This window comes from Gavia stellata, unplaced genomic scaffold (genome assembly GCF_030936135.1).
Source record: "Gavia stellata isolate bGavSte3 unplaced genomic scaffold, bGavSte3.hap2 HAP2_SCAFFOLD_34, whole genome shotgun sequence".
Lineage (NCBI taxonomy): Eukaryota > Metazoa > Chordata > Aves > Gaviiformes > Gaviidae > Gavia > Gavia stellata.
The window spans coordinates 4,349,684-4,375,916 of NW_026776320.1; the positions used below are offsets into that span (position 1 = coordinate 4,349,684).

The following is a 26,233-nucleotide window of genomic DNA, read 5'->3' on the forward strand; positions in this document are numbered from 1 at the left end:
CTTAATTCCACTCAAGGACCTAGTGAAACGAAAGCAACCATACTTCTTAACAATAGGAATCCATATGTTTAACTCAGCTCGCTCGCTCGCTTTTCAAGAAGGGGGGGTGGGGGAGGGAGAAAAAAGAAATTAAGTGTCAGACTGGTTAAACAACAGGCTTTCCCGCCGTGTAATCCACATTTAGGCACTGGAACTGCCTTGACTTCGTTAGGCTAATAGTTCCAGTCCGGAACATTATCTGTTTGTTTATTTATTTCCTGCACAAAGAGCCGCCCGTGGATCTGTGCAGCTCTTCAGTAATTTAAGGACCCCACAGCCATCTGGCACTGCGCTCCGAGGCCGGAGTATCTGCCGGGAGAGCCAACGGCAACCGAAACCCAGCGAAGCATCAAGTGGCGGGCGCGGACACCGGCTGCCCAGCGCCCGCTCGTCCCCTCTCGGGTGGGTTTTCACCGTCCAGCCCGCCGCCAGACCAGACCGACTTTATTTATGCGGTTCCCCCGCCAGCACCGAGCCCCGTCTGAAGATCTAGGGGCCAGCCCTGCCCGCCGCCCCAGCACCTCGGGCTGCCGCCGGTGCCGCTCCCAGCCGGGCAGGGACGAGGCTGCCGGCGCACACCGCGGGGGGCAAACACCCCCCAATCCACCGCCCCCCCCGCCCCCCCGCAGCACAGGGCGCAACAGCGGAGGGGACGACAAACCCCGACCCGGCGGCCGCGTCCCCAGGCTCCCCCCGGGCACCAGGGGCGCGGCGCCGGGGCGGCCACGCCCGCAGCGGCAGCGGCCACGCCCGTGATGTTTCTGCACGCCTGGTGTTACAAAGAACTAGAGAACACATGTAAAGATGTTATTTCACATCTACTTTAGAAACCACCTTCATAAAAATACAAAACACTGTGCTTGAAATGATTCTGATAATGCCAGTAATGCACAGTCTGTATATTCAAACTGAAACATGTTACTTAACCGAGGCGGGGGGAGAACGGACTGGTAAGGACGTGAGTTGTCAGCCTTCCAACTATGTTTTGAGTAATAATTTGCAAGCTTGTGAATAACTCTATTACCCCTTAACCACCTCCGCCATCCCCAAACTTCCCGATGTTACAGGCAGGCTTTAAAGGATGTAGCTCTTCCTAAGCCCTTGTCTACATTGGCACACTACCCATCGCTGACATCGGATGTGGTTTATTTGGGACCAAAATAAACTATCAGCCGCAGACCAGAACAAAGCCCCTTTGGCTCTGCTGCCACCTTTGAAACAGTGTGAAGAAATTGGTCTTTGGTGGCACAGCAAGGCAAACCATTCTGCCCTTCATGCCAGAGGTGTAGATGCCAGCAGAGGTGGGTGTTGCTAGCGTGGACAAACCTAGAGCACACATTTTCCTCCTGTTGTCCCACAGCCTAAATAGCTGTTTTGGAAACTGCCTGTTAGTTACTAGAATGTGATTGAGGAGAACTTCATGGATACATTACGTAACTTTTTACACACACACGCGCACACATGCACGCATGTGTCTATATCCACATCTGTAAGTGTATATGCTGTGAGGTTACAGGTTGAGAGCTTTAGGAAAAAGAGTAGTAAACTGCTGCGTACAGAAGAATGTTTGATTTGGGGCGAGAATTTTATCTAAAAATGTCTTTTACCCTTTAGGATGGTGCCAGAAGTTGCTGCAGTAGGAAGAAAAGGTGGCTATAACCACCTCTGTGATCTGTGGGCATCTGGAATAACTGCTATAGAGCTTGCTGAGCTTCAGTCTCCATCCAATGTTTGACCTACATCCAGTGAGGTTAGCAAGGGGTTAAAGCGCGGTGTGTAAGTACAGCTCCCCAAATCATCCACCTGGAGTAGTGGCTACATGGGTGCTTGTGGTGTTTGGGGGTACTGCAAGGGTAGTGGGTTGTAAGTGTTCTGGATGTACGTGATAGAAATTGTGACAACTCCTTTTGCTGCATAAATGCATCATGTTGTCCTGGTAGCATCTCTTAAACGGATGGACTTCTTCCTGCCAACTAAACAATGTATTCAAAATTCATGTCAGATGTGTACTGCCATGTAACCCACAGAAATACTGTTGGATTTTTTAGAGCGCTTCTGCTAATGATGGAAAGCAACTTCCAGCCTCCTGAATTAAAGGACAAAATGAAATGGCAAGTACTTTTCTGTTTCAGTAGATAATGATCATGTAGTTCACTGGGCAATTGATTCTCATGTTTACCACTTCCTTTTGCAGGTCCAATAGTTTCCATCATTCTGTGAAAATGGTACTTAGGAAAAAATCCTAAAAAAGGACCGACAGCTGAAAAGTTACTACAGGTATAAATTTATGTATGGGATTTTTTTTAAGTTCTAAAATTAAAATATGCTTAATATGAGTGGTTGGAATTTTAATCTGTGTTTTTCCTTCTGTCTTTCAGCATCCTTTTTGTTACCCAGCCATTAAATCCAAGTCTTGCTATTGAACTTTTGGATAAAATGAATAATTCTGAGCATTCCACTTACCGTGATTTTGATGACGATGATCCTGAGGTGGGAATACATTTTAATCACAGACTCAGATGAAGTTTTCATTTGCCGACAAAACTAAATGCTTATGATTTCTTGAGCCACAGAATGTTTTGTGATCTGGGAACAGGCTCAAGGGTTGCTTTTACTTTTGGTTGTGCTGCTCTGTCACACGTCCAGGCCCTTAGCAAAACTCATTATATTTGGGGGAGAGACACTCAAAGAGAAAGAGATGAAAACACTTTAAAATTTTGTTTGCGGTTGTCCTTCAACAATTTTGCAGCAGTTGTGTGGACTGCTTCTCCAGTCCCGAGTTCTGGCGTGCATTCTGCTTTCTGTTTCTTTGTGGAATTATGTTTCCATTCATCTGCAAAGCAAGCATTCATAAAAATCGTGTTCTACCTCTGCAGAACTTGTTCTTTTGTTCCTCATTTGCTTTCTTATGAGAAGGAGAGAACGATCCTGTAGTTGTTTTTGTCAAGCAGTTTGGTATGTGTTTCTTGCAGATTCTATTTTCTCTCTTGGAATACTCTGAAACTCCATTTCACCTACAGGTTTTGTCAAAGACAAAGTTTCTGACTTTCTGCTTTAACAGCTGGGAAGAAACAGCACGCTTATGGAAGGTGATAAGCGGTGCAGGACTGAAGTGTTTCATAAACAAGAGAAAACAGATATTCTGTTACTGCATCCTGTCTTCATACTTAACTGTATGTTAGTGAAGACTTTCCAACTATCAATACCGTTAAACTGAGAGGCCAAAAAGGAAATGTTATCTGAGCAAAGACAAATGCCGGCCAGCATTGTCTTTACTTGCTCAAATCCAGTGTTTTAAAAACCCTTGTCTTGAAGTTAAAGACACTCTACAGATAAAATGTCTCCAAATAATTCTAACTTTCATGTACTAAAAAGTACATGCAATCTTTATTTTTAGCTTCCGCTTGATTTCTGTCTGTCTTTGTTGCTATTATGCTAAAGAAACCTGCTAAAAACCAGGTACACAATACTGGCTTTAAAGTGAATATATTTTGGAATTGAAGTATTTTATTGTTCACTTCTAGCCTCTGGTAGTGCCTCATAGGATTCATTTGACAATTAGAAATGGGAGAGGAGAAAAGACACGCTCTGAAATAAACTGTAAGCATGTGTACTATGACAACATTAACTATTCTTAAAATAATCATTGATATTCACTTATTTCAACTCGTATTCTGCATAGCTGACGTATATAGAAACAGTTTTAGTGATATTCAGGAAAAGAAAAACTTACGCTGTTTCACTTACGGATATAGTTTCTAGATGACTATGCAAAAGAAACATTAGTGTAAAACATTTGAATGCCCCTTTTGTCAGCACTTCAGCAAATCTCACTATTGCTTCATCTTAACTGAACAGGACGCAACCTGAGCTCTTCTGAGAGCTGTTTGGTATCGCTTCATACGCCACTGCAGCAGGGATATTCGGAGTGATGCCAGATTGTGCTAGGTAGCAGAATGGCAGAGGAAGATTTTTCTGCCTTAAATTAGTCTCTTGTTGTGGTTTTTGCTTTTGAACTGAAACAGTCCTTTAGAAACCAGGAAAGGAGGTGGTTGATCGCTGGCCATTAAAAGCAGACTCCATCCCCCAAACTGTGGTCATTCTTTTGCTTGAATTAAATCAGAGCAATCCTTGGAGCTTTAGTTGTCTTTTCTGAAGCTAAAATTGTGGGAAGGAGTGTTAAAGAGCGTCTGCCAAAGAGCTTTCCTAGAAGATGCGATAAGCTCTCTCCAAACTTCATTCACGGCTCTTTAGTGCTATTGAATCGCCCCAAAGAACGTGTTTTCTCTAAATTACATCTGTATTGGTGCTCTAAAGAGGGCACTTGACGGCCTTGTTTGCTGAATGGTTTTCCTCATCCTTCCTAATGAGCGGGTGGGGCAAGTGGCGATCCTGCTGCCTTTGTGACAGAAGAGTACTTTCTGTGCCCCTTAGTTTCCAGCAGGCACAAGTTGGGGGTGTGCCTGTGTCAGAAGTTTCCATCAGTGGGGCTGTGATGCACTCATTAAACTGGATTTGCCTTTTTGGTTAGCCTTTGGAGCTGAATTGGGTCTAATTACAGTCCAACTTCGATTCTTGTTTTCCTTTTCTCCTCTGTAGTTGGTCAAGTAAAATTTGGTCCACCGTTGAGGGAAGAGACGGAGCCACATCGTGAGTTCGTGAGTTACAAGCAGCGTGGGCTATGCTCTGCACATTATTCCCTGCAAATGTCTGTGGAGGAGGAGAAATCCAAGATGTGTAGCATACCTCCTTAGTGCTACTGAAGTTGGTAGTGATTTTTCTGACAAGTAACATATTGGTCCTGGATCTTTTGGTGCCATTGCACTATATGCAGCAAGACCCCTTATTTGTGGGCTCTGCCAGGTGTGATGTATGTGCTAAGCAACAGCCCTTGGTCTTGTGGGTTTCCCCTATGCTTTATACCTCATTGCCAAGTATATCATTCCCTTTAATTATAGAGTTATTTTTTTAATTGTAGAATTACTGTGCATATTCGAATGTTTCTCTCCCTTGTGCTTGTATTGACACTTGAGCCACGCCGAGTCTGGCAGTTGATGTATTCTGTGAAGGTGTGTTGCCAATGTTTTCATCCTACGGACCTGTCAGTACAAGGGGTGTGAGAACTCAAGCAGTGAGGGAAAAGGTGTCTGTGCTGCCTCACGCACACGATTGCAGCAGCTTCCTCTCTTCTGTGGAGACTGTTGCTTTCCACACTTGTGCACTTGGGCAGTTTCTTCACATTCCTGGATAAAAAAGACACTCCTTTGCTTCCTTACTGCAGACTTCTGTGTTCTCTTTGTTTTTCTAAGGCAGGTGTTGAGGTGAAAAAGTTGGCTTAGTGCATAGGTGGGAGGGACATTGGCTTTGCTCTGAGTTGGTTTTGGGAAGGGTGTGTAGCTGGGAATGTAATTCCTCTTCTGAAGGCTACAAACTACATGTGAGTGGGATTTCTGGTGTAGGTTTCCTTGTACTGCTCTGTCGTTGTACTAAAATCTCCTTCCCGGTGCCTTGTCCTTCGGTAGTGGGTCAGCTGGCTCTGGGTGTATGAGTTTGTATGTGATCTTGCTCTTCCTCAGCAATGGCTGGACAGGTAGTCTGCAGGTTCTAGTGCCCGTTGGAGACAGAGAAGAATAGCTTACCACATCTCACGTAGGACTTAGGCAGTTGTTTCAGATATGTTATTTAGACCTTGACATGACTGCATACCAACATCATTTCGGAGCCCTGGTTATACAAGTGTTTCTTAAACATGGTAATGAAGTCAGTGTTTCACCATAAACTCATCAGTTAACTCCAAAAGATTTTTGAACTGATTCCAAGTTATCCTGGCTTTGCTCCCCTGTTGCATTGTCTGGATTATAAAGAAAATACAATTAGTAGCATCGTATAGTTCAAATTATAATGCTTGGCTCCTTAAGAATGTCATTTATTTCTACAGACACAGAATCATAATTGCAAAGAGATGTTAAGGAAGAAGCTGAAGTTTTAAAAATACTTTTTCTGTTTCTTTCTTGCTTTATCAGTTACTGACCAAACCAAACCAGTTAGCGGACAGCTTCATGGGGCAGAGACGTGTTTTCCTTGCACCTTAGGAACCTGAGTTGCTAAACCGGGGAGAGGGATTTTCTGCAGGGACTAAAGCACCACTTTGGAGAGCACTTCTTTGTCCGGTGTTGTTGGGAGGGAGGAGCAGAGCCTTTTCCTACCTTGTGGGTTAGCAATCAGGGCCTTTGCACTTTGGAATGGCAGAAGCCCTTGCTGCTCCAAGAAGGGACTTGAAGGATCCAGATTAATTCTGCTGATAAGGAAATCTCTTAGTATGGTCTGCTCCTGTTGGAGTTTGGGTATTTGAAACCTGTCCAAAGAACTTGCCTCATCTCCCTGCCTGTAGGGAAGATCCCTGATTGCTTGTTTGGATCTTTCTGAAGAGGGCAATTAACTGGTCCACTGCTCCTATCAGAATGAAGCATGCAGTCCTGATCTGTCCTTTCCAGATAAAACAGAGCAATGATTTTGAAAATGATGATGTTGGGTCTAGAGACCAAAGAAAAACTGTATTTTGTCATTAGATATAGAACCGATGGACAATTTAAAGTGGCATGTCAAATGCGAACTAGAGCTCTGTTCACAGAATGGCTGCTCCAGCAAAGAGCCTTAGCACAAAGCAGGCTGAGGGAGAAGTTTGTAACAACCTACACGCTCTTTTAAATGCAAGCGGGAGCAAGAGGTGCCTGTCTGTTCCTCCAGCACTAACAGTGTGGATCCCTTTTCCTTACAGCAGTTCTTCTGACCCTTTTGCTTCTGTCTCCCTAAAGCATGCTTAAATTTGATGTTTATAAGCCAAAGGAGTGGACCGCTGCAGCATGAGGAGTTACTGGTGGTGGTGCCTGGAGATGTGGAACTGGCACATACTTGCCTCTAACTGAGGCAGTTTGTCGCTCATTGCCACAGCTCAGGGGGTGAACAATAATCCATTCTTTTGGTGTGACTCGGTAGTGTCTGGTAATGTGACCGTACCCTTCGCTGTGTTTTACCTCCATCCCCAGAACTGGCTTAACATGGTTTGAGTTTCAACTAACAACTTTTGTTTTAGCAAGAAACTTTCCCTTTGTGTCTACGTGGCTTTCAGTCACAATGTAAATAACTTGAGTGTCTTGATCTCTGTCTAACAAACAGCCTGGCAGGAGTGATTTTTGGACAATTCAGAAGAAAAATACTACACTGCAAGATCTAACCTGGTATTTTTCATCTTATACCTTTCTTTGTCAGTGTTAGTTTTGTCTTTGTTTTCCTTTTTCAAAGCTCATGTTGTGCCCTGTTGTTGTACTGGTGTTTTCATCTGTGTAAAAGCCATTCAGTGTAAGGATGAGTCTAGATGTGTGTTTCTGTAATGTAGGAAGGAATTCTTAGTATGTGCAGTACTGAAAGCATTTCACCCGTACTCATGTTTAGTTGAATCATTTGTATAGAAGGGGCTCAGTATTAGGCACTCATTCTAATTTCTTTATTTAACTGCCTTGCAAAGCATAACTTGTTAATTTTTTTGAAAGTGATTAAAAATAGAAGAGACAGTCTCTTTGTATTTTTGTCTGGTGGTTCCTTTAAATAGTCGCATGAAAGACTATGAAATTATATAAATGTAAGTCTCTGAATTCTCCAGATGGTAATTATGTGACAGAATGAATATACACTGAATAGCAATAACAGAAAGTGGTGTCCTAAGTGTTTTCAGTGGCATTTGGCAACATTTACAGTCTGATACATTCTCGACATTTACTGCACTGCTAAAAAAATTGGTTCCTAGCTTTGCAGCGTAGAAATTACTCTAGAAAGAGAGTTTTCTTATTTCTGTGCTCTTTAGGCACTGTGTAGTTCAAAATGTAATGCTTTTAAGTCTTGGACATCTTCATATACTGTTAAAAAAGTTAAAGAAATATTCTGTACTAGATGAAGAGCATTATTCTGCTAACTTTCTTTGATTTGTGAGATGTTTCATAGAAGTGCAGTGAGGGGAACATGGAAGACTGGGGTGCTTGGGAATGTCTTGGTTTGTTTTCCATGTGGTGTTTTTTGTTTTGGATTTGTTTGTTTGTTTTGGCATGAGTTGGCTTGGTGGGACGTGAATCTGCCAATACCATAGTTACTGAGAGCTTAGACTGTCTTCCCCGTTCGTGGAAGGAATTTCCTGTATTGCTTGATTATGAGAATGTTTCATAAATTGTGTTGAGATGAGTAGCTTAGATTTCTCTGTATGCGGTGGGAGCACCTCCATCGTGTGCAATTGCTCTGGTTTGGGGAGTGTGGTTTTGGTTTTTCGGTTTGGTTTTCTTTTGGTTTCATCTTTTCAGTTTAACGCTTTTTAAAACCTGCCTTTTTCAGGATACTTTCAGTGTTTGTCGCATGTCTTGCTAGCCTCGTATCTATCTGGGGGTCTGAGAGACAGCTGAGAACATGTCTCCTAACTGGACTGTCCTTTCCCATCCTTCTTTTGCCCCATGCTGTTCAGTACCCTCTTCAAAAATTATTACTATGACCAAGCTTATAAAGTACTATTATTGTCCCATTCGTGGGAGGGTTTTTAAAGTCAATCGACAGCACTTTCTGTGTTTCACTGCTTTCTTCACAACCTCCTGTGCTCATTGTGAATCAAAGAGGAGAATTCTGGTTTGGTGGCAATGCTTCACCCATTTGTGAGGTTTTTCCAGTAAGACCTAATCCTTCTTGAAACTAGGAGAACTATTTAGTAGTTGGTTCCTTCTTCTGTTGTGGACCAGCACACACTGATCAGACTTTCTCTCTCTGTCTCTGTCCTTCCCCCACTCCCCGCTCCTGCTCTGACAGTATTGGCTTCGGCTACGTTCAGTGAGAAAAGTGATATGTGGATTTTTCAAACATCATCAAGAGGAAAAAACTACTTTTTCAGAAGCATAATATATCACCTACTACTGTTGGGGTCTTTCCCATGCTATTCTACTGGGTTTATAAAATACCTTATGAGCAGCAACTCTTTTGCTCAGCATCGTGTCTCTAAGATCCTGCCCCCAAAAAATCATCAGAAATTGAGACATATTTGGGGCATCATGAGTCATAAAAGGTATACAGTCAAGGTTGGTCAAGGTTGGCAGCAAATCTGGGGAGTGCGTGAGAGTTTTTTTACCTATTACCTCGCATTTGGCACAGCTGGATGGATCATATGGCAGTTTATGCAGTCACCATGCACATTACCTTTTAAAAACTTGACAGCTACGATGTGGTTACCCTTAAAAAGCATTCCTCTCCTTTTCCTCTTCCCCCTCCCTCTGCCGCTGTGCTCCTGAAACAGCTACCTGGATCTGCCAGAAGGACGGAGAAATTCAGTCAAGGTCTTGTTTGCAGGGAAAATTCCGTGTCCAAACCCCAGTATCCCTTCATGCAAATGGCAAACAGACAAGAACAAGATAGTACTCCTCTTTGATCTTCTACAAATATACCCCTTTGATTCATATCTCTACATATCTCTTTCTCAGGATAGATCTTTTTTAGTTTTTCTGCACCTAGACAACAAGTTTCTGAGGAACTTACTAACTTGGGCACCTTCCGCCGTTTCAGATTGTCTTGCACATTCTGCTTCCTGTCATTTTGAGTTCCTCCTGTTCCTATTCCGGTCATTGCACTGTGTTTTGGCAGCTGTTTTCTGACAATCTCCTTTGCCTCAGGAGCAGCAGAGGTATGCCGGTCTTTAAAAAAAAAAAACAAAAACAGTCTTACCTTCCTTGCACATTAGACTTCACGTAGGGTAGACCTCAAACAAATGCTTCTCCCATATTTTTCCCTATCTTTCTGTGTACTTTAAAAGCATTTGTTTGGATACAGACTCAAATAAGTGGGAGCGCTGAGCATTGCATTTGCAGTGAGCTCAGTAAATGGTTTAGATCAAAGTAATCTTCTCAAAAAATATGTGCACCTTTGCTCTGGAACAATTTTTGAGTTTTATGCTATTGATCCTGGGAGAAGCACCTGAAAATCCAATGGCTAACGACATGTATGAGTGTTCATCTTGTATTGCGGCAGCCACCACGATGACAGTCTCGGGAACCTACCTGAGCTGGTGTGGTAGGACCCAATTTCTGTCAGTTGAAAGGTTTTTGCTGTAATTAAGCCTATGTTCAGAAGCAGTCTCAAGTACGTGACATGCTGAGGAAGAACGTGCAGCTTCTTTCAGGTTCTTGTTTCCACCAGGTCGGTTCCCCGTTCGGGTTCCCTGTGTGGCGTTGCAATGGCTGTGTCAGTGTGGTGGAGGGAGGTGCGTGGGGTAGAGAGAAGGCGGGAGTAAGGGCTCTTAAACCCAGCTTCTGCAGAGCTGTTGCTGTATGTGTAAGTGCATCCACCTCCCAGAGGTGACGTGTTGTACTCAGCAGGGGTGGGGTCAGCCCAGGGGAATCTGTACGAGAATTTGGCTTCTAGCCCCAGAAGCCCCATTTCTGAGCAACAGAGCTTATTGTTGTTCTGATTCAAAACAAAAGGTCATGTTGAGCAAATAAAAATATTTTCATTCAGGTTATCCTTATCTGCAAGGAAGTATTGTGGCAAAAAATCTTTCTTCCCTTTCATAGTGAGCTGAAAAATAATACCAGTTTGTTACAAATCTGTAATATAAAAACTCATGTATACACTGCATGTGGGTGAGCAGGCACTTCTTTATTGCAGCGCTGGACGCACAGGGGATCACTCCACCACGTGTGCGTGCCTAGTTTCTCTGCTACAAAAGTTATATACAATCAAAGTATACATATTCATCATATTTCCAGGAAACAATTAACATATTCATACGATTTCCGAGAACTCGTTAATATATGTAAAAGCTCGTGAGGCATGGGCCTTCAGGTACACAGGTGGTCGTCTAAGGTCCTCTGGTGGTCGTCCATAGTCTTCCTCATGGTGTCCTTCAGTTGAACGCCATCTTTGCTCAGGTTGGTTGCAAAATTCCATTCTTGGAATCTTCTTAAGTTTTCCTCGGTTTCCTGACCAGGTCTACAACTTATCATTCTCTTGACAAGCAAATCCTGCCTATTCACAGTGCTACATTGTTCAGCAGTTAGTTTATGATGAAATCACAGATAAGTCATACCTCGTTACCTTCATACAGAATATATAAAATTTAATTTTTATTGATCGCTCTCTGGATTATACTATTCTATCAATATCCATCCTTAAAATAATCAATGGTTACTTCTATTAATATCTATTGATTGGCATTCTTGATATTTGAATCAAGATGGGAAAGGTAAGGAATTTTCCAAGCAGCATCATTGGTGCATATCAGGTCACATTGTCACGGGACTCAAACCAGACTTTTCTATTCAGTTCTTCATCGTTCCATCTCATTACTGTTAGTTCCTTAGTATGGAACAGCGACTCCCTGGTGAGGTTCCTATGGTTATTGTTTCTAACGGAACAATCCTAACATATGCATTTGTATTTTATTATTTTATTGATTAATCAAATTTAACCTTTCTATATGATTAATTCTTGATTATTTTTTTTAAAAATCAGAGTATTTACAAAAGTTCCCCCCTGTGAAAGTTTTGAAAATTATTTCAATACGTTCATTTTAATCAGTTAAGCAGATTATGTGCATCAAGTATAGATGCCAAACGAGTTAATCGAGTCATCATCCTCCAATTTATGATATGTAGTATTACTGAGAAAACAAGACTGATCAAAATCAGTATCAGGAGAATAACGATGGGGTGGCATAACTCATTTAGGATGCCTGTAGCAGTAGGTGACCATCCGAAAAGAGTGTCCCACCATTTATGTTCTGCACCTTTTCCACCCTCTCTAAAACACAGTGTATTTCTTCCACATTGTGATGAACAGTTATTAAAGTTCTGTGTCTGTTTCCCTTGACCTTTTTCAAAATTTTGATTAAATCCTGGTTGTTGTAGCAATTGTTTCACTAAAGTGAGATTCATTCCAATGGGTGCAGGCAACAGTTCCTGAGTTCATGTATAATTCGATTGCAAGAGCTGGTGAGATGTGACTGGAGCCAAGTAAGAAAAATCACATCCCGTGATTTCAGTGAAATTGCAAACACAAAAATTGGAGTGATTCCTAGTATGTATAACTACATCATCTACGGATATAAAATCACAAGCTGTTCTCAAACATACACAGCCCTTACCCATACATCTATATAAGCAGTGTTTCAGGGTTTTCGTCAGGGCGAGTTTCAAAATGACTCAAAATGATTTTGTTCAGTATCTAAACAGATATCCTGACCTCTGATTGCATTACCTTCACAGATGAACCCTTGTTGTTCTCGTACAATACAAGAATCCAAATCCACAGTTTGCCATTTCTGTCCCACTTCTTGGGCCCATACTCTATGCTCAAATGGATAGAGTATGGTTCCATTGTGATTCAATCCTAATGCAATAACAGGGTAGATGGAATATATTGAAGCATTATGTCTAGTTAATACAAAAGTTGTGGCTGTACTTGTGATGGGATCGTGGGTAAAGTTTACCAAATTCCACCAGGACTGGAGTTTTTTCTCTAAATCAGTGGCACTATCTCAAATTATTTTCCGAATCTCGGTGGGGAGATTGCCTTCTTCACCCTCTCTTATGATTGAAGCGGCCACTGATTGCGCCCACAGTTGAGCCTGGATACAACTGAGAACCAAAGACAGGTTATCTTGGGCCACACCGAGTGCATCTACAACGAAATTCATGGTCTTCCACATTGACCTTTTCCCATTTTGGTAATATGTTTGACAACAGCCACTGGTTAGTTTCTAAAGCCAATAGGGAAGATTGCAAAGGCCGTTGTAATTTAGCCAATTCACTAGATGGAGTAGCCAATTTGTCTCCTGACATATTTTCCTAATTTGCCTTTTTAATGTCAGAATGTGTTTAAACAAGGCCTTTTTGTTCAAGCTTTAGACATCTAAAAAGTGTCTACATGATTCACACCTGCATGAAGCTTTGCAAATCACACAGTAGTCACCAAACAGCTATATTGCACAAAGATCCACACAATACCACACCATTCTTAGCTTAGTCTACATTGTAAAGTGCTGTTTCGTAGGAAGAAACTTGTTCTGGAAAAATAAGTATCTGGATAGGCAAGTACTGTTGAACTGTATTTCTGAAAGGTGACACTTCCATCGTAGCGGAAAAAATCTGACAGTGTGTTGTCAGTGCCTCTGACAGTGTGTGTTTTTATTTAATAAGCTGGACTAAGCACCATAGAGTACTGTAATGAATGCATCCTAAGTATTCAGGTGACACCAAAAGCCAAATCAATTTTTAAACTCAGAATGAGATAGATACAAACAGACATATCAAAAGGTAGGTAAATGTTTAAAGTGGCGTCAGTCTCTGTCCAGGAGAATAAGTAATTGCATAGCAGAGCACATCTTAAAGTAATGTAAGATAAAGCTATAGCAGAAAAAAAACCCCTAAATCTTTAATTTTTTACTTCTATATTGTCAAACCAGTAAAATTTAATCTTTTTAAAATAAATGAGTCTGAGAGAGTGTCGTCATAGCTAAGATAGTGTTCAGTTTATGAGTATTTCCATGAAAGAATGAAAGGCCAAAGCCTGGTGGTACTGGTCCAGATGCTTCTAAAGAATCCAAATGTGGAACTGTGGCGTGCTAACCATGACATAAACCCTTAATTTAGACCGGTTTCTGAAGCTGAGGAATCAAAAATTATATATTTGTCTGTGGAAAGAGATTTGGTCTGGGAACAACAAATGAGAAAGTTCAACCCTATCATCTATAGCTTTAAGCCAATACTAAGTTTGGTAGATGAACAGACAAATGGTGATTATACAATGGGAGAAGTCACAGCTACTGCAGAGAGAATCCTGCCTCCCGGGTCTATTTGACTACTGGGCTCACACACACAAGAACATGACTCATCTACTCAACAGAGTGTACTAACATGTAGAAGTTCTCAGTGCTTGACTTGCTAGTCATGGTTTAATAAATGACTGAGGGGAAAAAAAGTGGAAGAAACAATAAATTTTAACAGCAGAAAGAGATTTGCTGCATCTGACTACAACTGAAGTTGCTCCAAGATCTGGAAAAGCAAGCCAACAAAAGAATGATGACGTTTGTGTTACCTATGAAGCTACTCAGGAACATTCAAGTCTAGAAGTGACTGAAGAGCTGCAGGAGGCCCTCAGGACTAAGTGACCAGGTAAACGAGCAGATGAAACTCAGTATTAACAAATGCCAAATAACACACCAGGTGGGGAAACCCTGTATGTGCACAGCTTGTTTACAACTCACCATCAGGATTGTGTGGAAAACACTGCAGAAGAAACTTGGTAAATGTCAGCTTAATACTCGGTATTGACCAAAAAGGCAAATACGGTTTCAGGACTATGGAAAGAAGGAAAACCCAGCATTTTGTCATCCTTCACAACAACAGAGTGTCTGTATGGAGGGCTCCTTCAGTCAGTCTCAGAAGGCAAGAGGAGAGAGAGGGGCAGCAGGATGCTCGCCAGTACAGAATGGCTTCCATCCAGCAAGAGGAAACATGAAGGGGAGGGCACAATAGGAAAGAAAGGCTATGACAACCATCTATTACAAAAAGAAATTACCTAAATGGTAACTAGCGAGGGACAATTTGCCATTTCTCCTGCAACAGGAAGTTCCAGAAGATATCCACTGCTTCACAGCTGCTGCCTGGGTCATCAAAGTGTTTCTGACACAAGTGCATAATGAAGCTGTGGAATGTACTTCCACGCAGCCTTACTAAGGCAGAAACATTTGCGGGTGAGACCCAGACAAGAAGTTGCTCTTGCCGGGCCTTTCTAGCCCCAAAAGGGCTGTCAGGCGCACTCTGTCGCAGATGGAACTTCTGCCAATTACCATTTCTGCCAATTTCTTCTGACAGTGGCCACTGGACAGGGGCTTAAGAGAGAGGACACTGGAGGGGAGTACTCCAGGTCAGATCAGTACAACAGTTCAGACAGCAAAGCACACAAAGGTTTTGCATTATGACCTACATTCATTTAAGTGTATTGTGATTTTCAGGTCCCATTTCATAGCTCTACAGCTGTATACACGTACTTAGTAAGCATACTTCACACACATTCATCAAGATGCAACACTATCCCCAAATTAGAAAGCATATCCCCAAATTAGAAAGCACCAAGTATGTATAAGAAACATCCTTCACTTTATAGCCTTATTTTTCCACAACACAAGTTAACAGTGCAAGTACCCAAATGTTTTTTTACGTAGATTTCTATAAACAGATGCAGTCCACCTCCATGCCCAGTAAGATCACCTAACAGATGCTCCTGGAAGATATGTCAAGACATATGGAAGACAGGCAGGTGATTAGAAACAGCCAACATGGGTTCACCAAGGGCAAATCATGCCTGACTCATCTAGTGACCTTCTGTGATGGAGTGACTGCACGAGTGGACAAGGGAAGAGCTACAGATGTCATATACCTGGACTTCTGTAAGGCCTTTGATACGATCCTCCACAACATTCTTATCTCTAAATTTGAGAGAGATGGGCTTGATGTATGGACTGTTCAATGGATAAGGAATTGGCTGGATGGCCACGTCCAAAGAGTTATAGTCAATAGCTCAATGTCCAAGTGGAAACCAGTAACGAGTGGGGTCCCTCAAGGGTCTGTGCTGGCACCAATATTATTTAGTGTCTTCATTAACAACACAGACAGTGGGATTGAGTGCACCCTCAGCAAGTTTGCAGATGACACCAAGCTGAGCAGTTCATTCGCTAGAGGGAAGGGATGCCATTCAGAGGGACCTTGACAGGCCTGAGGAGCAGGCCCATGTGAACCTCATGAGTGGGCACGGTGGTGTTGGTTGATGGTTGGACTTGATGATCTTACAGGTCTTTTCCAACCTTAGTGATTCTGTGATTCTGTGAGATTCGCCAAGACCAAGTGCAAGGTCCTGCACTCGGGTCCAGGCAATCCCCAGTATCAGTACAGACTGGGGGATGTAAAATGGGCCACAAAAATGGTCAGAGTGCTGGAACACCTTCCCTGTGAAGAAAGGCTGAGAGAGTTGGGGTTGCTCAGCCTGGAGAAGGCTCCAGGGAAGACTTCATTGCAGCCTTTCAATATATAAAGAGGGCTTAAACAGAAAGAGGGAGATTTAGATTAGATAGAAGGAAGAAATTTCTAATGGTGAGGGTGGTGAGACCCTGGAACAGGTTGCCCAGAGAAGCTGTGGCTGTCCCAACCCTGGAAGTGTTCAAGGTTATGTTGGACAGGGCTTTGAGCAACCTGATCTAGCGAAAGATGTCCCTGCCCATGGCAGGGGGATTGGACTAGATGATCTTTACAGGTCCCTTCCAAACCAAACCATTCTGTGGTTCTATGATTCTACGCAAAACTACTATGTGATACAGTTTTTAAAAGGAGAGGAACAGAAATTTGAGGTGAGACATCCTTTAAGGCAGAAATCGGGTCTCAGGACTTAATCAGTGCATTTTTAACATTCTTACTAAAAAACCAAGCTGCTACTAGATCCAAAAATTAACTTATAGAAACAAGTATTAAAAGAAATACCTGATTTTTTTTTTAAAGTTCACATATTATTACTCATGTCAGTAACTCATATGCTTTTGCCTAAATACCAGGTACAATTACTCACACATGCAAACACTTCTGATTTTGGACTCTAAAGTAAGTCTGATGTTTAAGGTAGAATTGCACTTTATATATTTTTATATAGCCTATAGTAAAAGCCTGGAAGAGTCAAGAAACTTACCATTATGCCACCAACTACACGACACCAGGTGTCAGAATTAGAGTTTTAGCTTACAGTCACATTAAAGGTATATGACATGCAATCAGATTCTAGTTTACCCTCCTCTTTCCAAATAAAACCTAAACGTTCAGCTGCAGTTCTGATTTCTCCCTGCTTTATACTGTATTTTTGCAAATGTTATTTCGTGCTGAAGGGCCCAACCCCTGGTGCTCAGGGGTTAATTGGAAAGCATTTGACCCCTCAGAGGCATTCAGGCAGATTTCTTGAAAGGAGAATGGCAATCACACGCTGTCAGCTTTGATTTCATTAAATGCAAAACTGACTATGTAAGGATTTACGTTACACAAAAGGTAGATTTCTACCCCCGAAGAGTAATTTTGGTTGCTAGTCAAACTTCTTCCCTGCTTCCCCCTGGGAAGAAAGTCTGTGGAGAAAAGCATTGCACAGATCACAAGAAAGGCAGGAGAGTTCCTGGAAGAACATTTCCCACTAGTGTGGGACGTGTCTGAACCGTTTGTTTAAAAAAAGCATGACCCAGAGGCTTGTAAGCAACATGTGGACAGAATGTAATTAATCAGGAGTGAAAACTAAGGTAGAATTCTTCTGCTCTCTCTCGTCTTCCACCTCAGAACAGCAATGGGAAGAGATCACTGCACTAGATGTCGTCGTGGTACTCCCCGTACTTTGCTGTGACAGGTTCCTCAAGATGAACTGCTGCACCACCCATTAAGGCAAATGCTGGGTACATTATGCCAGAGCAGTCCACCTCGCACTCATAAAGGCATTTCATACGGCCTGCGTCGTAGAACCCCACCTTGCCTTTGTCACAGTCGAGGCAGATGCCCAAGCACGATGGCAGGGGAAGGATTCTGCTCGCTGGATCCTTGGGGGCAGCAGGTGTTGTGGGGATAAAGAACTTCTTCATGCCTAAAGTGACCAGTGTGAAAGGCTGTGGTGAGTCAAAGAAGGCATCTTCACTCCCACTGTCATGACCACTGTCTTGCTCGTACCTAGAACAGAAAAACAACCATTTGCTTTTGTCAAATTCTGAAGGGGGATCAGTGATGTGAACTGGAGAAAACATTTTTGTAAGACAAGAAACACCACATGGTCACCTGCAAAACCTTGTGGGGTAAAAATATACCTAAGCCAGGAGGGAAGACGCATTTAGTAGGTGGAGAACACTCACTTGGGCCACTTCAGACAATAAATAACAGCTAAACGCTAACGAGGACAAGACCACAGAAGGCTTTACTAAGGAGCGGATGTATCTAAATGTACTCATGCTAGGTAATCATTAATGAACCTACAGGTAGAGCAAATTAGTTAACTTGAAAAGTAATTTAGCGACTATGACTAATGATTACAGACAAGCTATGTTTAACTTCATTTACATAATGTTAAATGACACGAGTAAATACATTTAACATTACTGTTGTCCTATGAGTTTTCCTCACCACTGCCGTATTACATTGTCTTTAAAATTCACAACACAAAAAGTAGTGGTTTAAGTTTTTGGTTTGGTGGTTTGGTTTTTTTTAAAGTGCTCTGCCTGGAGGTTTCCATGAGCCCCTGTTTCCCAGCTGGTTACTGGGGAAAGTTTGTGGCCAGATTTGTTCAGTCTACATGCTTTTGCCCCCTACTTCTGTCACCAGATGAAGACACACTGGAGAAGCACACATTCTTCTGTGCCGACAATCCCTAGCTAGGTTTGCATTTTTGGGATGTCTGGGGGGAGATTGGATTTGTGTCAGCCAAAGTTTTCCAGGTATTTGTGTGGATAAGGAAAAAGAAATCAGGAAATCAGGATCTAATTTCTCACTTTGCAAAAAGCCTCCGTCTGGCTTTAAGCAGCTCAAGACACAGGCGTTCTTACACTTTCAGTATGTTACACAGGAGGAAGCTGATACATTTTTTACATTCCTGAAAAAGTTAAGAGTCCTCAGGAGATAGCTTCCCAGCCTGCAGTTCCTAGACACATCCAGGCTTACTACAACCATACTTCAGAGCTGAAATCTTTTTATTGGTTTGTCCACTGTACTTTGGCTTGGGATCAGTAGCACTCCAGTACCATATGCAAGTGTATAGCCTGGGATAAGCCAGTGACTTGGAATCCACCGTGACGCAAGCTACAGCAAAGATACACAGATACACACAGTGAACATTGTACCTCTGAATGGCTGCCAAACCTAGTATGCTAAGGAAATTAAGGCAGAGTCTTACTATTGACAATTAAACATTGCTTCAATCTTGCAAGTGATGCTTTTTTTTTACCTTCTTGCTTTAACTGGCACATCTTGACATCTATAGGAACCTCCTTTCTTTCCCAAAAAGAATGAAAATAGGACTCTGGATAATTACAACACCTTTCTGCTAATAGCAGGGGATGAACAGGACAACCTGCTTACAGCATATCCTTCAAGCTACTTTCCACTAGTTAGGTTCACCTTGTGTACTAATTGCGACCAGACTCACTCTTAACTTATTTTTTAAAAAGCCATCTCCTTATATAAAACATGTATTGAGCAAGAGTCTGCAATTTACCTTGGGCTGGTCACATCATGGGTATTATGGAACAATTTCTGTATCTGGTTGCTAGAAACAACTCCCACTTTCACCAGGTATGAATAGGCTTCCACACGAAAAGCCCAGACGTGCTTCCCTTTGGCAATCCCGGTGTCGCCAATGATGTAATCCAGGGTTGTGTAGCATCCGACCTGCATGCGCTCAGATCCCAGCAGTAGAGGAAATCCAGCCCTGCTTTCCACAGAGGTTCTTCCTGGGTTCAGCAGGAGATGTTCACTGTTGTACCCACATTTGTCATCAAAAAGAAAACTGAAAACTGAAAAACAGTATCCAAAAAAATTTCCTCTTAGTTAAGTATTTGGCCTTCTGTGCTTATAAACTACATTTTAAGTCATGCTGGCATCAGAATTTCTCACTTTATAAGGCTACCGGGAACGTCATGCAAGCTAAAACGGTCTCAGCACGCCACCTACTTAACCTGTTTGTTAACAGTGCTTCTAAACATTTACGCAACCGGTAACAGTAGAGTAGAAGTCTGGGAACTACTGGAAACCACCTACAGCTCTTAACACCGACAGACACAGATTCAACACCTTGTGGACAGAAGAAAACCCAATACCTGGAGCTGGAGGCGTACGCAAAATAACTTCTCGGCTCCAAGGGCTACAGATGGACCCTTTATATCCTCGAACTCTAAAGGCATAGGAGCTGTCATCATCAAGATCAGATATTACTTTGCTCTTGCTGCAAACTTTGATCTCCTGCCACGTCGCACTCTCCTCTTCTCCATTAAGCTTATGATACTCAAGAACATAGATATCAGCTGAGTCTGTCTTCCCAGGGCATTCCCAGCTGATCAGAGCTTTGTTGTACATTCTGCTCTGCTCTTCATTGATTTCTGGTATTTCTAGACCTGGAATGCCAGAGATTCAGGAGAAAAAAACCCTCAAATTTAGATATATGTTGTTTTAGAATTAACCATACAAGCCCTTTGTTGAGTGGCTATAGCACTTGGGGGGGGTGGGGGTGGGGGCAGAAATCTGACTCAATCCGTTAAAGAGTACAGATGAGGATGGTTCCATTCATGCACTTACATAAATCCCTTACTTTCTGTTTTTACTTCGAAAGTTGTATTATTTATTTTTGCTGGCAGCTAAAAAAGCATCTAAAAGCCTATTCTTTTCTGTCATGTTAACAAAAAGCTTCTAGGAAGACCTAGTATTACTTAACTACAATGTTTTGGAAGCCAATGTAAACTGGTACTGAATGCAACGGCATCTTAGCTTCTTTTTCAAAGCTGAAGCTAGCATTGCTGCCAGGTAATGCCTTGTGGATCACAGAGACAGAAGGGACAATGCAAGTCACAAGACTGAGTTCTGCAGCTGCAGCCCTGCATAAGTTTTGCCTCTTTCCAGAGAAGCCCTTCAAGTCGTAACTTGAGAAAGACCTGATGCTCTCGCAATTTACCATTGGAATGGAAGGACAAGTCACCAAGGATCTCTTCTTGCTTAGCTATGTCCACCACAAAGTCTTCAAAAGTAGTTTCAGCTGCTGGCCTGAAGCTCTTCAGAGATTCAGTAGCTTTTTGGATTCTGAAAGCACAGAAGCAAAGGGATGGCAGAACAGAGAAAAGGGAATTCACATGTGTGCATTCCTTAAACTAAAAATGCTAGGTTTTGCTTTATAAAAAGTGCTGTTTTCATGTACTTACTGATGTCTCCCAGAAATTTCTGTCTCTCTAGACAGAATTCAAATGCAAAATTTAAGGTCTTTTGTACAGCAGTGTAAAGGTATCAGTGTAAAGATAATGAAGAGGTAATCGTTCAGCTGGTAGAGCATTTTAACAATTTGGGGCATTATGTTCAAAGAACAAAATAGATGTGAAGCGCTAATGGAGAACAGCTATTAAGATCAAAGACTTTAAAGCCAGAAGAGACCTGTTAGATTAACTTGCAAATACCCGATACAATCTCTGAGCAAAGGAATGTGTCAGTGAGCTGAATGGGCTACCCTTCCAGTGCAGTCCTACTGAACAAGGCCACGTGTTGTCACAGGACAGAGCCCCTCCTGACTGCTGTTTCTTAACGCACACTGTAATGTAGCAATTTCTACTGAACGGTACTGGGACCATCTCTGAGCCTTTGCAATACAAGGTACTGCATTCAGTACTTTGCTAGCAGGTGTCAAAAGAATATGACTGACCAGACATCCTGGAACAGTATCTGTACTTCAAACAGAAGATAATTAAGATACCTGTCATGAAGCTGTTTTGCTGTTTGAACAAAACAAGATGGATCAGTTTCTTTAAGCACCTCTTGAGCATATCCTACAAGGCCATTATTTTCCAGGAGCCCTTGATATTCCTCTGCTTGCGTTTGCAATTTTTCCAGCCTTAAATTCTTAGAAGTTTCAATTGCCCTAAGAGCTGCGGACTTCTTCTCTTCTAGGACATGAGATAATTTCTCAAAGCTCTGAGATGCTTCTTCTTTAGCTCGTTCACTGTTGCACTAGGAGGGAACGAAAGACATTTTAGACAGATTCCACAGCACTGTGGCTGTCTACAGAAACATACCTCAAGTTGTTCAAGGTATCACAGCAATCTAGTCATCCATTTGACAGACAAGACTAATGAGCTTTGTTATGCCCATCAGCACTGAAAATGTGATCAGCACTGCACCCAAGCTAGTGAGCGTTTACTGGATCAACACAGAGAACGAAGAGCAGGAAAGTATTCCTCTGATTATGTCTTGAGTTACGCATAGCATGTGTCTAAACAGCTCATGGAAAAGCACTGTGAAAACAGGTCAGTTTCTGAAGTCTTCATGCCCAAGAGCTAGGTGCTCCTCCACCTTCCCCAACCACACTGAGATGGGGGTCCAGCCCAGCTTCTCACATATGCCCTCAGAACTGTAGGGTCACCTCTAACTAGTGCCCTGGATAAAAGGAACTACAAAGCACAGAGACAATCTTTATCAAGATACAGGCAGGGCCAGGAGCTCCTGCAATTTCTGCCATTGTGTTTTTCAGCTTGTACGTGAGCTCCCAGCTCTGACTCTTCTGCAGGGAGATTTGACTCTTCATTCTGACTTTATTGCAACATCCTCAAGGCGGCAAACAGCCAGTGTAAATTGTGAAGCACCGTTAATACACAAGAGCTGTAAGTCTAACCCACCTCTCTTTGATTAAGGTATCAAACAAGCTTTCTTTCAATTAAATTTACAGCAGCACCCAAAACTTAACTTCCCTCTGTATGTTGCCCATATTTCCAACACTGTCAGGATTAGGTCTTACCATTTGTGATTCAGGACTAACACAAACTGTTCAGAAATTGTTTTACTGGCTAACTGAAAAAAGCCAAAGGATTTGAAACACTTCAGTGAAAACAGTTTGAGTCTCTGCTGTGTCCCTGCAAGGGCTATCCCCAGCCAACACGGAAGACACTCTTACCTCTGTTTCTTTCAGCAGCAGATCCAGCTGTGTGATGTGAGCTTTCACCTGGCTCTCCTTACTGATGAGGTACTCAATATCTTTTGAAAGCTTCTCCTGTTAAAACAAAACAGCGAGCTAGCAGAAGAAGGGTATCCCACCCAAACCGACAACCAGCACAGGCAGGTCATCCAGCTAGCACTCGCTTTATCTAGTTACAAGGACAACAGCCTGCCACCAGTTATGAGCAGCAACCCTGCGGAGAATTGCTCAGTGACCCGCAATGACTGCACAGGGACATCAGGCCACTGATGTGGGCAGGACTGGGGGCACAGCCTCTAAGGACAAGAGGTAACAGCCTCTAAGGACAAGAGGTAACAGCCTCAGCTGGCTCAGTCTTCCCCAGCCACAAGTGCCACCTTCTCTTAGGCTAGGAACATGAGGCTTCAGGACGTTACTAAAACTTACAGAAAAGCCACGTTAGTTATTAACTCGTTTGTAGTAAGATTTGCTAGAAGAATGAGTGGTTCAAAGCATGAACTTAGGAGTGTCTCTGCATTTCCTGACTTGCAAGAGTTAACAGCTGTACAGGAAAAGCCTTGCAAACAGGCAAGGAGGCCAAAGAGCACAAGGCAGGCTGGTCTGGTCTTCCCCCCCTCCGCCCCCCCCCCCCCCTTTTTTTTTTTTCTTGTGAGCAAGAGAGGAAGAAAAGGAAGAAGAGGAGGTAGAAGCAATCATTCTTTAACAACAAAGCAATGTTTGCAAGTCTTCCCTGTTGTACTGCGAATTAACAGCTATGCAACTTCAGAAACATACAAGGTCCCAACAGATACTTCCAATGCAAATTTTTCAGGAGTGCTTCTGAAGTATCAGCTAATCCAAGCCACAAGGACACTTACCTGAAAAAAGCTAGATTGTAAAGTATAAACTGCTTAAACCTTTTGCATTGGTCAGTACTGCTATACTTTAGTTGGCTAAAACAAGGTGGAAGGACTTTTAAGAGGTTATGTTTCAAGCCTCATAGAAAATACAGTTTCTCAGAAGTGCGCTATGTCGCACTAATATAGATATTAACAGATGTTGCACAACAGCATGCCTCATGACTGGTTCAGTGTCCTCTAAACACACATCCTGGCTTCCTGCCACAGGGAGTTTGCCCTTACACCAGAAGCTCAGTACTTTTCCCCTTCTTAAGGCCAGGTCCAACAATATTTACTTTTACCTTAAGGGTTTTGTAGGCAGTGCTCATGGTTGTTACTCTATGGTTTGCATGACATCCACCCAGTTTACAAAGATGACAAACAGGCCTTCTGCAGATTTCACAGTACATGTTTACCCTCTCCATTTCATGTTCTGGACACATCAAAATCTGAAAAAAAAAGAGAGCAGAGAGAATGCAGGTGTACTTCCAAAAACTGAGGTGCTCAACAAACCATCAAAACACTAAATCACCCCACAGCAGCATCTGATTTCATCAGTGGATTTTTTATATTCAGTTTATCTTCCACCTTTTATATTTGTCTATGCCAGTGAAAGCCAGCAGATGAACACACACAGTTTCACGAGGTTCACAGTGAGTAAACCTGTAGCGATGTCTGTGTACACATCATGTAGCCTCCATACTGCAATCAACCATTTTGCTAATCCCTGAAGTTGTTTGCGTGCCTCAAGCTCCCTACACTCCTGTTCAGAGCTGTAAATGCAATATATAACACAGCCACGCTGTCAAATTCAACTGTGTCCATGCCAGCATCTCTTGAAACAACTACGAACTGTCTTAAAGCAGGAGTTGACATAATACTGTAATGATTTAAATTTAAGCTAGACTCTGATCAGCCACATAGCCATTGCTCTTGGAGCAACAGATGAAATGCAGCCACACCCCCAGTCACAGTCATTTTAAAGATAAAAGGCTCCAGTGTTTCATTTTTTCTGTCTGACTCCAATTACAAGTTGTTCATGCTGAGCGTTAATTCCAGTACCAGCTTAAACAGCATTGCGAAAAAGCTGGTGTTTGCTAAAAGTAATCTTTCAAAAATTGAACACGTTGAAGTAACTGCTCGAAGAGGCAAAAAAAGTGCTGCTCAACTCCAAGCTCAAGCAACAGATAAAACCGTCTAAAAGGGGGTGGGTGGGTGTGGGTGGGTGTGCTTGTGCACATGTGTGCGTGTGTGTTTTAAAAAAAAAGAAATGCTTTGCCTCATTCCAGAGCACTGAAAGACATTTGGGTCCATCTACTCCATGTTACCAAAGAGAAGCTCTTGAGAAAGCTTTTCAGTGTCACGTCAAGGAGGAGAACACGACATCAGTGCCAACAGTCAAGCTTTAAAAGCATCATCTTTTAACACACGCACACACATACAAGAAAGGACAGGAAAGGGCTCAAAAATAGAAGTGAGTAGCATAAATATGGACACACTAAGCTAAAATTGCAAACCATCTCTGAAACCAACTCTCAAGCCCCAAATGTTATCTTAGTCTATGGTGAAAAGCCCAAAGACACCAGTCTCGCTAGCACCTTGGTACATAAGACTGTCATTCAGCAGAATATGCAATAAGCTATCCCATTGTCATTGACTGCTGGATTCGGGGGGAGGTGCGAGGAGGGAAGGAAACTTCCAGGAGAATCATCTGTGCAGGCAGACATGTTCAAAACTGCAGTCATGCTGTCAGCAAGAACAAAAGCTTATGGTTCACTCAATGAATAACAGCAATAGTCAAAAAAGGAACAACGGTCCCAAAAAGCAACTACCATTGCACAGATATGTCTGAAGCTATATGCAAATGCTGCAACCCAAATTCTGTAAGATACGGGATACTTACCTTGGGTCTGAAGTTGGTGGTTGGTCCTACATGTTTATGTTGGGCTTTCACAGTTCCCCAAGGATGGTGTATTTTGAAACATTCGTTGCAATAGCTTGCCCTGCAGTCCATGCAGCTCTTTGTGGACTCTTGAGGTGGAGGTTTGCAGAAATCGCACATAATAGCAATGGCTGCCCTGGCTGCCTGTCTGTATCTTTCCACAATGGTTTCCAAAGTAAAGTTGCGAAATAAGCCATTGATGCCACGTTCTCCGAGATCAGTATCCCGCTGGCAACCCGGACAAGGAAACAGACTCGATCTAGGAGTCAGTGAATTACGTTTTCTGCCTGTGTAGACACCAAATCCTGATTTAGGAGGAGTGTAAACAGAAGAGGTTTAGATTTTAAAGGGAGAAGCACAGGAATTTATGAACCAATTTCAAACTATCCTAGCACATCATCCAAACCAGTACAATACCAATTCATATGCACTCTGCCAAGCCAAAGAGAATACATTTGCCATGACAAGGTAGTGTAATGTCTGAGTTCAGGGGGCATTACAAACTACTACTCTAAAACTTAATTCTACGGTAAGGTTAATTTAGCTATTCCAATCCTATCTTCTTCGTCTAGTTTTGCATGCACTCAAGCCGCAGCCTTTCAAAAGACTAAACACAAAACCTTCC

General features: G+C 42.5%; 1 protein-coding gene across 1 annotated transcript in view; it reads right to left on the reverse strand.

Moving 5' to 3' along the window:
- Positions 1–17,449: 17,449 nt before the first annotated feature.
- The window catches only part of LOC132320869 (E3 ubiquitin-protein ligase TRIM36-like), a 31,762-nt gene continuing 22,978 nt past the window's right edge, over positions 17,450–26,233 (reverse strand). The window contains exons 4-11 of the mRNA XM_059834494.1: positions 25,570–25,895; positions 23,969–24,115; positions 22,768–22,863; positions 21,574–21,827; positions 20,788–20,912; positions 19,940–20,233; positions 19,339–19,636; positions 17,450–17,804 (exon numbers count right to left, since the gene is read on the reverse strand). Of these exons, the coding sequence (XP_059690477.1) occupies positions 17,450–17,804; positions 19,339–19,636; positions 19,940–20,233; positions 20,788–20,912; positions 21,574–21,827; positions 22,768–22,863; positions 23,969–24,115; positions 25,570–25,895 (1,895 nt within the window). The remainder of the gene's footprint in view (positions 17,805–19,338; positions 19,637–19,939; positions 20,234–20,787; positions 20,913–21,573; positions 21,828–22,767; positions 22,864–23,968; positions 24,116–25,569; positions 25,896–26,233) is intronic.